General features: G+C 39.0%; 1 protein-coding gene across 2 annotated transcripts in view; it reads right to left on the reverse strand.

The window, feature by feature from the left end:
* SRGAP1 (SLIT-ROBO Rho GTPase activating protein 1) overlaps positions 1-13,729 on the reverse strand; it is a 260,617-nt gene that overhangs the window by 92,784 nt on the left and 154,104 nt on the right. For both annotated transcript variants that reach the window (XM_059403610.1, XM_059403611.1), the window contains exon 4: positions 9,150-9,212. In XM_059403610.1, coding sequence (XP_059259593.1) covers positions 9,150-9,212 — 63 coding nt within the window. The remainder of the gene's footprint in view (positions 1-9,149; positions 9,213-13,729) is intronic.

Below are 13,729 nucleotides of genomic sequence, written 5' to 3' on the forward strand. Positions count from 1 at the left end.
GTATTAGCCTGGAGCATTTCTGGCACTTTGGGGCCAGTCTTTGAGACTCTAGTTCCCGTCTTCCTCATGTTGGCCTCACAGAAATAAATTCCTTTCCTGTTTCACCATCATTCCTTTCTCTGCCTTTGGATTGTGTCAGCAGCGAGTGGCTGGACCAGGTCTCTTTGGGACTCCTGAAGCTAGGGGCTCTTGCTCCCCCGCACGCATATACAGCATTACATGGGTGCATTAGACATTTAAGTTATAAGGTTTATTTTTATTTATTTTTTATTTGTTAAAGATTTTATTTATTTATTTGTCCGAGAGAGAGGGAGAGAGAGCGAGTGAGCACAGGCAGACAGAGAGGCAGGCAGAGGCAGAGGGAGAAGCAGGCTCCCTGCCGAGCAAGGAGCCTGATGTGGGACTCGATCCCAGAACCCCGGGATCACGACCCGAGCCGAAGGCAGCTGCTCAACTAACTGAGCCACCCAGGCGTCCCAGTTATAAGGTTTAGTACATGAAATATTTAAATGGAGAACACAAGACAGTTGGAATCATAAAACAAAAGTCCTACAATGTTTAGAATTGTAACATCAACTACAATGGAAAAAAACAGTGTAGAATTCTTTTCTTTCAGTGAAAAATGCTTTGGAATTTGAAACATATCCTGTCCCTTAAATCCAACACATGTCATTCCATTTATTTAAAAAAAAAAAAAAAAGGTGAGGGGAACAAAGAAGGAAGGTGAAAGAACTTAATCTGTGCAAAGAAGCTTTTTGAGTTTCAACTGCTTTCGGTGAGATGTCCAACCATTTTTTTTTTTTTTCTATTAAAGACTATTACTTTATTTGGCAGAGAGAAAGCACAAGCAGGGGAAGTGACATGCAAAGGGAGAGGAAGAAGCAGATTCCCTGATGAGTGGGGAGCCCTATGTGGAACTCAACCCTAGGACTTACAGAATCATGACCTGAGCTGAAGGCAGACGCTTAACTGACTGAGGCATCCAGGTGCCCCAGATGTCTAACCATTTTTTGCTTCCCTGTGTTCATGACAATTTCATTTTGGTACTCTCTCAAAATCCTTGAACTCCTGACTTGTCCTTTCTCTCTAGATATGGATTCAGAAAGAAATTCTATGAATATGCCTCATGTTCTTCCAAATTGTGTGCACTGGCTCACATTACTCCTTTTGCCTCCAAAACCTTCCCCGCCCCCTCTCCCTCTCTCTTATTACTGAAATCCTGTCTACTTTTGCCTTTTCCTCTCAGAATTTTTCTCAGTCCTCAATGTTTCTCAAATTCCCTTTGTATTTCCAAACCCTCTGCCTGAACCTCTGTTGGTACATAATGTTGGTACCTAATAACTTTAGATTATAATTGCCAGTAAAAAAGAGATTAGAGTATGTGTCTGGTCTGAGATTTCCTAGCTGTGTGACCTTTGGCAGTATATTAACCTCTCTGTGCCTCACCTACCCATGAGGCTGTTGGGGGAATTCAGAAAACTAATTAATGTAAAGTGCTTAGAATGTTACCTGACAAAAGTGAGCTGTTATTATGTTCTGGTTGAGCTTTACTCTTTTAGATTAGAAGCCTGACTGGTAACTCTCGCTTGAAGCAGTCAGCATAGAAAACTATTTACTAACCTAAATTAAAATAAAACCTGGGTTTCAGTTTCAACCCGGGACTTTAGTTAATCACTTAATCTGAGCCTCTGTAATATTCTCCTTAAATGAGGAAGTTAATTTGATTATTTCTAAAGGTCATTTAGCACTTAAAATTCTACAGTCTACAATTCTACAATCAACCTACAGGAGGATGAAATTCAGATAATCACGTGAGTTATAAAATCATGTATTAAGATATACTGAAATGGATGCAAGTGATTTAGATCTTGATTTTTTTTTGTCACATGACTTGTATATTTTTATTGGTGAACATTCCTGGTCCATTTGGAGACAATAAATCCAAGCAAAATGCCCCTAATTTATTCTATGTTTATCTGTTATCTCTATATATTTGGGCTTGATAAGCAATGATAAACAATGCAAAATACTGTACGGAACAAAAACAAAACATTCTGATTAAGATGTTAGCTATTAAAGCACTGTAACTACTTAAAGTCATAAAACTGTATTTTGGAATTGTAAGAGTCAGGATAAAATATTCCTTGAGAAGAATTCTTGGTATGACACATTCTTTTTTTTTAAAAAAAGCTTTTATTTATTTATTTGACAGAGAGAGCACAAGTAGGCAGAGCGGCAGGTAGAGGGAGAGGGAGAAGCAGACGCCCCACTGAGCAGAGAGCCTGTTGTGGGGCTCGGATCCCAGGACCCTGGGATCATGACCTGAGCTGAAGGCAGCCGCTTAACTGACAGAGCCACCCAGGTGCCCTGGTATGACACCTTCTTTAGAATTTTTTTTTGTTTTTTCTTAACTACACTTTCTAACATTTTCTTTTTCATTTCCAAGCCAAATAATTTTTTATCCCCAGTTCATACTGCTCACTTCTTTCAGAAGACAGTCTTATTTGTAATTCATAAGCACCAACCGTAACTGAATCTCAAATCTCAGAGAGAAAATGAAAATTCCAAGCAGGCACTTGGGATCATTTGGCTTCATTAATTAGCAGGGTGTCCTAAAAGGCATTTATGTATAAAGTTCTTATCAAGCAGCTGTCCTCAGAGACTTATGCAATGGGAAAAATTTTATTAATCCCAAACATTTTGGGAGGAAAATGAAGCCAGGCTACATTAGCTAACTTAGTCTCCAAAGTCAGTCTGTGTCAACCCCAAGATTAGAATTCAGACGTTGGCAGAGTCATCTGATCCCAACGCCTCTCTCTGTTTCCATCGAAGTGCCTAGTAATAATATGCCAGAAGGATATATATGAACACTTTGTCAGCCCAAGATCTCTAAATAGATTGCTTTTTAAAAAAGTTTTCCAGGTGGCATCGTGGAGAATGTGGTATTGCCCAAGAGGTTTTCAATTCAGGAGCTTTTCACATCTCTTTTCTGCCTTATTTCTCTTTGTTCAGTGTTTTGTTCTGAGATGAGACCTTTTCATAGTCCATCTCAAAGGAATGAATTTTCATTTTTACTACAAAGATATGTATTTCAAATACTTAAAATGCCCTCCAGCTAAAATAAATACTTAGCCTAAATAAATAAATAAATAAATAACCATTTTTGAGACTCAGAGAAAAATCTTCCCATTTGTGGTGGCAGTACCTTGGGCTCTCTCGGATGTTTCAACCTTGCCTTGGGCATGTTTCTTTGTTACAGAAGAATGCATTAGCTCCTGGTTCGTGGGAGGCTCAGAAGCCAGCCAAGAAAGCTTTCCTCAGCAGTCCTCTGAGGTGGAGTTTTCAAGGAAGGGCTTGAAATAACAAAGTGTCTTCCCTCTCAGCCCTTCTAAAAAATAATTAGTTTTTTATTTTATCATTTTAAACAGATAAATGGTTCAAAGATATGTAAAGACCAGGGTGGATATCTGTGTACATGTAGCAACCCCGTTTTCCAACTCCCACAGAAGATGCTCAGCACCTCTGGGTTTGTGCTAGGACAGCCTTTCCATTTTCTAGTTACATTTGTTAGGCAAATCAGAAGTGCAGTCAGAAGGAGGAAACAAAGGTGAATGGAGTATCCAGCAATAGATCCTCAGCAGTAATCACCGTGTATGAGCACACAGCTGCACAGGTGGTGTTGACACATATAACATTCAAGATAAATGAAAGATTGTATCTTAAAGAGGCACTCCAAATGATCATACGCCAACATTAAAGCCTTAAGTGCAAAATCATTTGGGTTTCCCATTCTGTAACCCACCAGACTGTCTGGAAAGCTCAAATGAGTTTTTACAAGTATCCAGGAGAGCATGCAGTGTGAGTTTTAGCTATGAGTTTTATCTATTAGATCATGTTCCACCCTTCCTTCCCCCACCTGCCCTGCTCTGCCTTCCCTCAGGCAGCTGTCAGGTGGACAACTGATGGGCCTTAGGGAGGACGAGGCTGGGTTTAGATTTTGGAGCATTCATTAACTGTGTGATCCTAAGCTAATCATTCTGAGCCCCAGTTCCCCTTCATTACACTGGGATTAGGAATACCTGCCTCCTAGGGCTGCTACAAGAAATGAATGAGATAATGTGCTTGCCTCATGATAAGGGCTGGATAAATCTTCATTTTCTCAGTTCTTTCCTCATAATGCTAATGGAAACAGAGGATGGATTACCTCTTGACTCTAGCTAGCCGTGTGTGTCACTGATGTATAGGGAGTGTGATGATCAATTACACATAATTACTGATCAATTTCATGTGGATTTATCATGACCGTCTGTGTTAATCTTTGTTAGAATTTGCTTACTGAGGATGGTAAGCCCTTTGTTTTTTAAAATGCTGAGTATAATGCTGCAAAGCAAAGACATATTAATTTAGGACAGATTATTGTTTTTCTGCTAAAATGCAGCATAACCTGTTGAGATTTTGGTATTAGAGGAGTGTCTTAGCAATTTAAATCACTGTTTACCAGACTGATGAAGGCCCCCTCTGACTTTTCGTGTCATCCTTGTTTTGTTTTTGCTTTTCCACATCCCTACTAACCCAATGGCAGCCCTGATTTTTTTTTTTTTTTTAGGGAAAGTTATCTTCTTTTTTCCTTTTTTACAAAAGTAATAAATATCCGTTATAAGGAAAAAGTGTACATATGTGTGTATATACATATATAAGAGTCATGTGTAATTACTGCTGATATCGTCCCTGATATCCACAAAGAGCTGTTACCATCCCCCCTCAAGGATGACATGACCAGGGTGACACTAACAGCTAACATTTAGTAAGCATTTACTGTGGGCAAGGCATTGTTCTGAATGCCTGTATTAATTCAGATTTATCCTTTTAGTACTTATAACTGCCATACTATACATATATTTGTTTACTGTCTTTTTCTGCCCACTAGAATATAAATGCCTTGAGAAGATGTGGCCTGTTTGTACTCATACCTGCATCCCCAGTATATCCCAAAGTGCCTGGTACTCTAATAGGCATTTTAAAAATGTTGGGGGGGGTGCCTGGGTGGCTCAGTCATTAACTGTCTGCCTTCAGCTCAGGTCATGATCTCAGGGTCCTGGGAATGAGCCCTGCATTGGGCTCCCTGCTCCGCACAGAGACTGCTTCTCCCTCTTCCTCTAGCTGCTATTCTGCCTGCTTGTCCACATGCGCACTCTCTCTCTCTCTTTCTGTCAAATAAATAAATAAATCCTAAAAATAAAATAAAAATAAAAAATGTTTGTTGAATAAATAAATTAGTCCTCATAACAATGTGGGTGAGCCTCACCCAATCTGGTGAGGGCCTGAATACAAAATATGAGGGCTGAAAAAGAGAATTCACTCTTCGGCCCTATGTGTCTTCCAGGTGAGACACAACCATCCTGAGGCTCTGTTTCTGCAAATAAAGGCAAGGTTGAGGAAAAAATATAGAGAAGGGTATGAATGTCCTCAAAGCCTTTCCTCCCCTTCTGGATGGCACTCTGATGCCACCATCCTCTCTCCTCTGCTCAGAAGTCTAGCCTTTATGTCTGACGCACACCTCTACTCAAAGGATCTGATAAAACACAGTTCACTCTAAGGTATAAATTATCATAAGGCATTTCTTTTGGCTCCTTCTGGGTGTTTGTATTTTAACCTTCTGATAGAATGTTTGGAATAACCAAGAGGCCTCTGGGAGAAATATCTTTGGGTAAGGAAAGCCACACATAAGGCTGCTGCTCACCACTAAGGTTGACTGTAATTTTTAAAAAAGCACTCCGCACTCATCAGCTATACCATTGTAAGGAAGCTAATGTACTTTTAGATGTTTTTGACTCTAAAGGAGTATCAAGAGATTTAAAAAAAAAAAAAGGAAGGGAATTCAATAGCATCCTCAGTTGCTTAAGGCTACATATTTTGTACCTGTTGCTTTAGCAATCATTACTACATCATCTGCTGTACAAACTTCTATGCATGATGTAACTCTGATGATCATCTGTCCATGACCCATCAATGTTTGCACAAGAAACCTCAACAGCACTCCCCCAACTCCTGGTCCCCTGTTCAAATAATCCTCATCTTTTCTTCCTGAATATAAGCTGAATATGTATCATGAATAGATATCATTTCAACAAGACAGAATTTGTATATTTGAATTTAAAGGGCAAGAGAGACCAAACATCATTATCTTTTATAGTGAACTGTGTACACGTGTGTGTGTGTGTGTGTAATGAAGGTCTTTCCCAAAGGAATAGGACCTCTGACCTTGGATGAACATGCTCTCTGGTAAAGATCTTTCTTTTTCCAAATGTAGGGAGTCCAATGTGGGGCTTGAACTCAAGACCCCAAGCTCAAGAGGTTGGCCAATATCAAGAGTCAGATGCTCAGCTCACTGAGCCACTCAGGTGCCTCAGGATAAATTTTTTTTCCCAAGAGTTTAAAGTGATCTACAGACTACCTAATCAGAACCTCATTGCTCAACTCTACCATCCCTTAGTTTCTTTCTTTCTTTTTTTTTTTTTTTAAAGATTTTATTTATTTATTTGACAGAGAGAGAGATCACAAGTAGGCAGAGAGGCAGGCAGAGAGAGAGAGGAGGAAGCAGGCTCCCAGCTGGCAGAGAGCCCGATGTGGGGCTATGATCCCCCCCTGGGATCATAACCTGAGCCGAAGGCAGAGACTTTAACCCACTGAGCCACCCAGGCGCCCCATACCTCTTAGTTTCTTAACTGATTCTGAGAGGTTAAATGACTCTGACAGGGTCATTGAAACTCCAGTGGCCTCTTCTAGAACCTGGCTCCTTTATTCTTTCTGGCTCAGAAAAAATGATGAGAGTTTTGAGATATCAGCTTACTTGATACATCTACGTAGAGTCTGATAAATGTGTAAGTCCATTTGATAGGCTGAATAGAGGAAAAATTTCACTACGCACATCCATCTCTGAGATTAAATCTTCACACAGCATTTTACTGATTTTCCTCATACTCAATAATCAAGTTTACTCTGCCATTGTTGCTCTGACTAGTACTACTAGCTTCAGACCATAATCAATATGCTCTTGTCTATGATGTCATGACAATCAGCAGACCTATTTTTTTTTAAAGATTTTATTTATTTCTTTGAGAGAGAGAGAGAGCATGAGAGGAGAGAGGTCAGAGGGAGAAGCAGACTCCCCGCCGAGCAGAGAGCCCGCTGTGGGACTCGATCCTAGGACTCCAGGATCATGACCTGAGCCAAAAGCAGCTGCTTAACCAGCTGAGCCACCCAGGAACCCTTTTTTTTTTTTTTTTTAAAGATTTTTTTTTTATTTATTTGAGAGAGAACGAGAGAGCATGAGAGGGGAGAGGTCAGAGGGAGAAAGATCTATTTTTTAAAGTATTAGAGATCGATTTATATTTCTAGGAAAAACAATGTCCAAGCAAAAGGATCCACAAAGAAAATGTCACAAAGCTCTCATCTTAGAATAGTTTGGTGGAAGAAGATATAGAATTTCTTCTTTGGATGCCTCAGAGGCATGATGTTCACTTAACTTTTAAATTCTAAATCCAAAAATGGTTGCCAACTTAGGGTATCAGAAATGAACAAATCACACAAAAACTAATGAGCTAATAAATGGCCTTATTTATCAAAAACTCAATTTTATTAGCAGGGCATTTGGGTGGCAATTGGTTAAGCAACTGACTCCTGGTTTTGGCTCAGGTCATATCTCAGGGTTGTGAGATTTAACCCCATGTGGGGCTTTGCACTCAGTGAGGCATTTGCTTAAGACTTTCTCTCCCTTTGCCCCTCCCCCACTCCCATGCATTCTCTTTAAAATAAATACATTTTTTAAAGTATCATATGGTTTCACTTATTTGTAGAGTATAACAAATAACATGGAGGACATAGGGAGATGGAGAGGAGAAGGGAGTTGAGGGAAATTGGAAGGGGAGGTGAACCATGAGAGAATATGGACTCTAAAAAACAATCTGAGGATTTTGAAGGGGGGGGGGGGGGAGGTTGGGGGAGCCAGGTGGTGGGTATTAGAGAGGGCACGTATTGCATGGAGCACTGGGTGTGGTGCAAAAACAATGAATTCTGTTACGCTGAAAAGAAATAAAAAATATATATACATATATATGAGAAAAAAATACAAATTTATCACACATGTATGAAAAACTGGAAAGTGAATTTCATAAGAATATCACTCATTTTATAAATAAAAAGCTTAAAACTACAGTGTCTTTTAATTAGCAAGTATCAATGGAGCATTAAAAACGATTTACAAAATCGCATTTTACACACATGGCTTTTTAAGAACAAATGGGATTTGTAAATCACGAAACATAAGTTAATAATGTTTCAGGTTTAATTTGCCTATAAATAAGAATTCAAATAATCTTATACAATAAAAATGCAAATATCTATAGCTATACAAATTAATATTATTCATTTCTCATTATGTTGTTCTCTCTTTTAAAATAAAAACTCATCAAATTCCTCCAGAAGGAATTTGTGTTTAATAATATGATCATTAAGTATAAAAAAAAATTTACATGGACATATGACTAATTCCAACCTGCAACCTCACTGTTTTTTTTTTTTAAATAAAATAGCTTTAAGTTATTTAATTTCTTATGATTATATACAGTAACCTGAATAAAATTTAAATTTAAAAAAGCAGATTATTGCCAAGGAGAAAAATAAATACCTGCCCAAATGTAATTTTAATATATTAGGTCATTAACCAAACAATTTAACTAAAATGGGGAAAAAAATAATTAAAGTAACAGAATAAAGCAACTCTAAGTTACTCAAATTCCAGAATGGCTAATTTAAGAATGGTAACAATTTAAGACAAAATACTCTGGAATTAAATATATGTACATATCACCTATAATTCAACCAGTTAAAAACATGTCTTACTGGGACAATTATACTCTAGTTTCTTAAAAGTGTGCTAATTGCACATACATATTTATTTGAATACAGTTTCCCCAAATTGAGAGGATTTGGCAAATGTAGTAGTGTGCATCTATCTACTTGGTTCCACATTTCAACCACAGGAGCATCCATCAACATCCTAGTTTAGAATAAATTCTAAGAGCAATGTTTCTGCAAACCAAAATTCTAAACCAAAGATTCTTGCAAAAGAAGAAAGATTATGTGCTTACCGTATAGAGTTCATTAAGGACCTTCATCAAATCCTCATGAAGTTGGAATGCAATCTCTTTGCTCTAAAGTAAAGAAGAAATTAAGAATATTTTAAAAAGTAAAAGTAATAGAAACTTGTTTCTAAATTATATCTTAAAAAGTCCAGTGACTGAAAATAGAAGAATGTGTATAATACAATGGAAGGCCAGCATGTCTTTAATATAATAAACATCTTTAACCAAGCTGCCTTCTTTTTTTTTTAATCTTTTTTTTTTTTTTTTTTTTTGTTAAATAAGTAAGCTCTGTGCCCAACATGGGGCTTAAACTCAGGACCCTGGGATCAAGGGTCACATGCTCTTCTGACTGAGCCAGTGAGGCCCCCCTAGCCTCTTTCCTTCTAATTACAGTACAGTTAACACACAATGTTACATTTGTTTCAGGTGTACAACATTGTGATTCAACATCTCTGTAATTCATGCTATGTTCACCACAAGCACAGCTACCATCTGTCACCACACATGCTATTATAGTATCACTGATTATATTCCCTATGCTGTATCTTTAATCTCCATAATTTATTCGTTCTATAACTGGAAGCCTGTATCTTCCACTCCCCTTCACCCATTTTGCCCATGCCCCTTCCTCCCTCCCATGGGACAACCATTAGTTTGTTCTCTGTATTTATGGATCTGTTTCTGCTTTTTGTTTTTGCTTTTTAGATTCCAGATGTAAATGAAATCATGTGATATTTATCTTTCTTTGTCTCACTTATTTCACTTAGCATAATACTCTCTTGGTCCATCCATGTTATTGCGAATGGCAAGATCTCACTCTTTTTTATGGCTCAGTAATATTCCACTATAGATATACACCCCCCACCAAGCATCTTTATCCATTCATCTATCAATGGAAACTGGGTTGCTTCCATATCTTGGCTACTGTAGATAATGCTACAATAAACACAGGGGACATATGTCTTTTCAAATGAGTGTTTTCATTTTCTTTGGGTAAATAATCTATAGTGGAATTACTGGATCATATGATACTTGTATTTTTAATTTTTTAAAAGATTTAATTTTTTTTTAAAGATTTTACTTATTTATTTTACAGAGAGAGATCACAAGTAGGCAGAGAGGCAGGCAGAGAGAGACGGAGAAGCAGGCTTCCTGCAGAGCAGAGAGCCCGATGCGGGGCTCCATCCCAGGACCCTGAGATCATGACCTACGCCGAAGGCAGAGGCTTAACCTACTGAGCACACCCAGGTGCCCCCAAAGATTTTATTATTAAGTAATCTCTGCATCCTGTGGGGGCTTGAACACATGACCCTGAGATCAAGAGTTGCATGTTCCAACAGCTGAGCCAGTCAGGTGTCCCTCTATTTTTATTATTTTGATTTCCACAGTGGCTGCACCAATTAGCATTTCCAGCAACAGTGCACAAGGGTCTTCTTTCCTCCACATCCTTGCTAACAGTTATTTATCTTTTTGATTCTAGCTAAATGGTCCTTTCTAGATACTAGACGTATGCACAAATGTCACCAAAGGCTGGATAGGAGGCAAATAAGTAGAATACGATGGCTTTCCCACCACCCGAATCAGACTTTAACAAGAAGAAAAAGTAAGTAGGTTCTCAGAACACAATTTAACTTAGTTGCATTATTCATTAAAGAATCAGAAATAAGGGCACCTGGGTGGGTCAGTTGGTTGAGTGTCTGACCCTTAACTTCAGCTCAGGTCTTGATCTCATCATGAGTTTAAGCCCCACACTGGACTCCACACAGGGTGTGGAACCTTCTTTAAAAAAAAAAAAAAAAAGATGAATTTCAGCATCCCATCTTAGTATTGTCACAAAGAAATCTTGTGATTCCCAAAAAGCTAGGTTAGAAACCAAAACAGAAATTAATTCTCCCTTTCCAAAATAACTATTTATTTGATTGACTATAATTTTAGTTTTAAGAAAGCACTTTCAAAACAGTGAGACAGGGAGACCACTTATCATCCACAGGCTTTTGCTTCTGCATTTATGAACTTTTTTTTAATGTTTTCATTTCAATCCCGGTCAGTTAGCCTACAGTGTAATACCAGTTTCAGGTGTACAGCCTAGTGATTTGTCACTTCCCTACAACACCTGGTGCTCATCTGCATTTATTATTTTCATTAAGATGAAAAAGAGTTCTATGCTTCTGCTCAGTTGCTAAACAACCAGCATTCAAAACAGTCTTCACTAGGCTAATTCTGTGAGTTTGATGTTTGAGTATTGGAATATTTTTTCCAGCAAATCTATAAGCTATTTTAATGGAAATAATATATCCAAATTAATTTTTATTTTCTTCCTGTTTTGAGTTCCTGATGTAGTCAGCTACAGAAAATGGAAAAAATGTAGTGTGGGCTTCAGCTACAATTTGAATCAAGAAAAACATCCACTGGATCATTTATGTGTCTCCCACTGGATGTCCGCATGGGGGGTAAGGGCCATATCTCGGCCAGCTCTGGGACTCTGGTGTCCTGCACAGTACTTGGGAACCAGGCCAGGACTAGGGGAAAGCAGGTGAGGCACCAATGGTATGGCATGTAAGGCGGGATTCCCTCCCTGGCTAGTGGGTGCACGTGGGAAGCTTCCAATAAACGCTTGCTAAATAAACCCACACACCTGCTGAAATACTGTGTCTGTGTAATAGCTCAAGTAGTTACTACATATGCTGAAGGCTGGCCCCTGGTGAGAGAGGAAAGAGGAAAGCCCCACAGGCCACTCTTAAGAAAATGTAAGGGGAGGGGCACCTGGGTGGCACAGAAAGTTGGGTGTCTGACTCTTGCTTTTGGTACAGGTCAAGGTCTCGGGGTCATAGGATAGAGCCCCATGTCGGGCTCCGTGCTCAGCGTGGAATCTGCTTGGGATTCTCTTTCCCTCTGCCCCTTCCACTCATCCTTCCTCTCTCTCTCAAATAAATAAATCTTTTTTTTTTTTTTTTTTTTTTTTTTTAATTTGGCAGAGAGATCACAAGTAGGCAGAGAGGCAGGCAGAGAGAGAGAGCAGGAAGCAGGCTCCCTACAGAGCAGAGAGCCCAATGCGGGGCTCGATCCCAGGACCCTGGGATCATGACCTGAGCTGAAGGCAGAGGCTTTAACCCACTGAGCCACCCAGGTGCCCCTCAAATAAATAAATCTTTAAAAAATAAAAATATTAGGATCGAGAGGAAACACAGTCCATCTGCAAACCCAGGACAGTCACTGGGTCAGGGCTCCCTCAAAGAAGGCCAAATGTGACAAAGCATAAACTCCTGGAAGATAAAACAGTGTGGAAAGATGACAACAGGGTAGTACCTGAACTGAGAGGAATTCAAATTCATTAGCAGTACTTGTTACTAGGTCTTCTTGACGCGATAAAGAGTACTGCTGTTTAGCAAGCCCCACTAGCTTCTAACATCTTTAAATTGGAGTTAGAGACTTTGTGTTTTGCTGTGTCCCTGATATGTGAAGAGGTAGGTGAAGAATCACTCAAGAGTGAAAGGAAAGTCACAAGTGAGCAAATGAAGCCAAGTGAAACTCATTTTATTTTCCTCGAGTCTTTGTTACTCTGACCATATACATTACATTGTAATCTCCTATGTCTTCAGTTTGGTGTTATTTTAATATCAAATTTCATGCAAGGATCTGGGTCACCAATTCAGAACTCTCTAATGGGATCAAAGGCCACTGAGTGACTCTGCTCAGCTGTTCACATTTCAGGTAGAAAGTCCAAAAATAAAGTATTTCTTGGCAAAGACTTACGACAATAACAACAACAAAAAATCCCTTAGGTCCGATTAGCCCTGAATGAGAATATTTAAAATCAGATTGAAGACTTGGGTTTGGGGTGATAAGAGTTCTGCCAGGCTGTCCTAGGTCAAATATCTTAGAACAAGCAAGAAGATTCTTTGAACATTTCACATTTTATAAGATTTCAGGTAATGGGGTAGAAGAAATCTGGCTGGCATCACAAACTATGATCTACCAAGCATACTCTTACATTTTCCTTTCACCTTTTCCCAGAGGCCCTGAAATATAAAAAAAAAAATTGCCTGAGAGGCTGTATTCATAAAGCTTAAAAGCAAGGACTCCAGAGTCCCAGTGCCTGGGTCTTAGGTTTCAAAGATTTTGGATTCCCGTGGACCTCAGTTTCGAGATCTGTAAACTGAATATAGTCATTGTACCTATCTCACAGGTTGATGAGAGCATACATGGCCTTTAGATTAATACCTGACACACTATAAACATCCCATAAATATTATAATTATTTCTTTCCCAGACACTATTTGTAATGACAACTTTCTCAAGCAAAAAGGCGATGTCATATTTTTCTTTCTCTTGATCTGTAAGGACACTTGACTTTCATGTACAAAGTGGTTGGCAGATACTGGTTGATTTGATTTTGCTGTCCCTGCCCATTGCCCTGGCCATTAGGTCCCTCCAGGTGACACCCAATTTAGAAGGGCCCAAGAGCTGTGTTCTAGCCCTCAGGCTTTATTTCCATCCACAGTCCTTTGCCACGTATGTACACAAAACTTACCTTTCTCTGTTTCATTTTCATGGGGGCCACTAGTGGTACTCGATGAATTAATCGA

This window comes from Mustela nigripes, chromosome 6, assembly GCF_022355385.1.
Source record: "Mustela nigripes isolate SB6536 chromosome 6, MUSNIG.SB6536, whole genome shotgun sequence".
Taxonomy (NCBI): Eukaryota; Metazoa; Chordata; class Mammalia; order Carnivora; family Mustelidae; genus Mustela; species Mustela nigripes.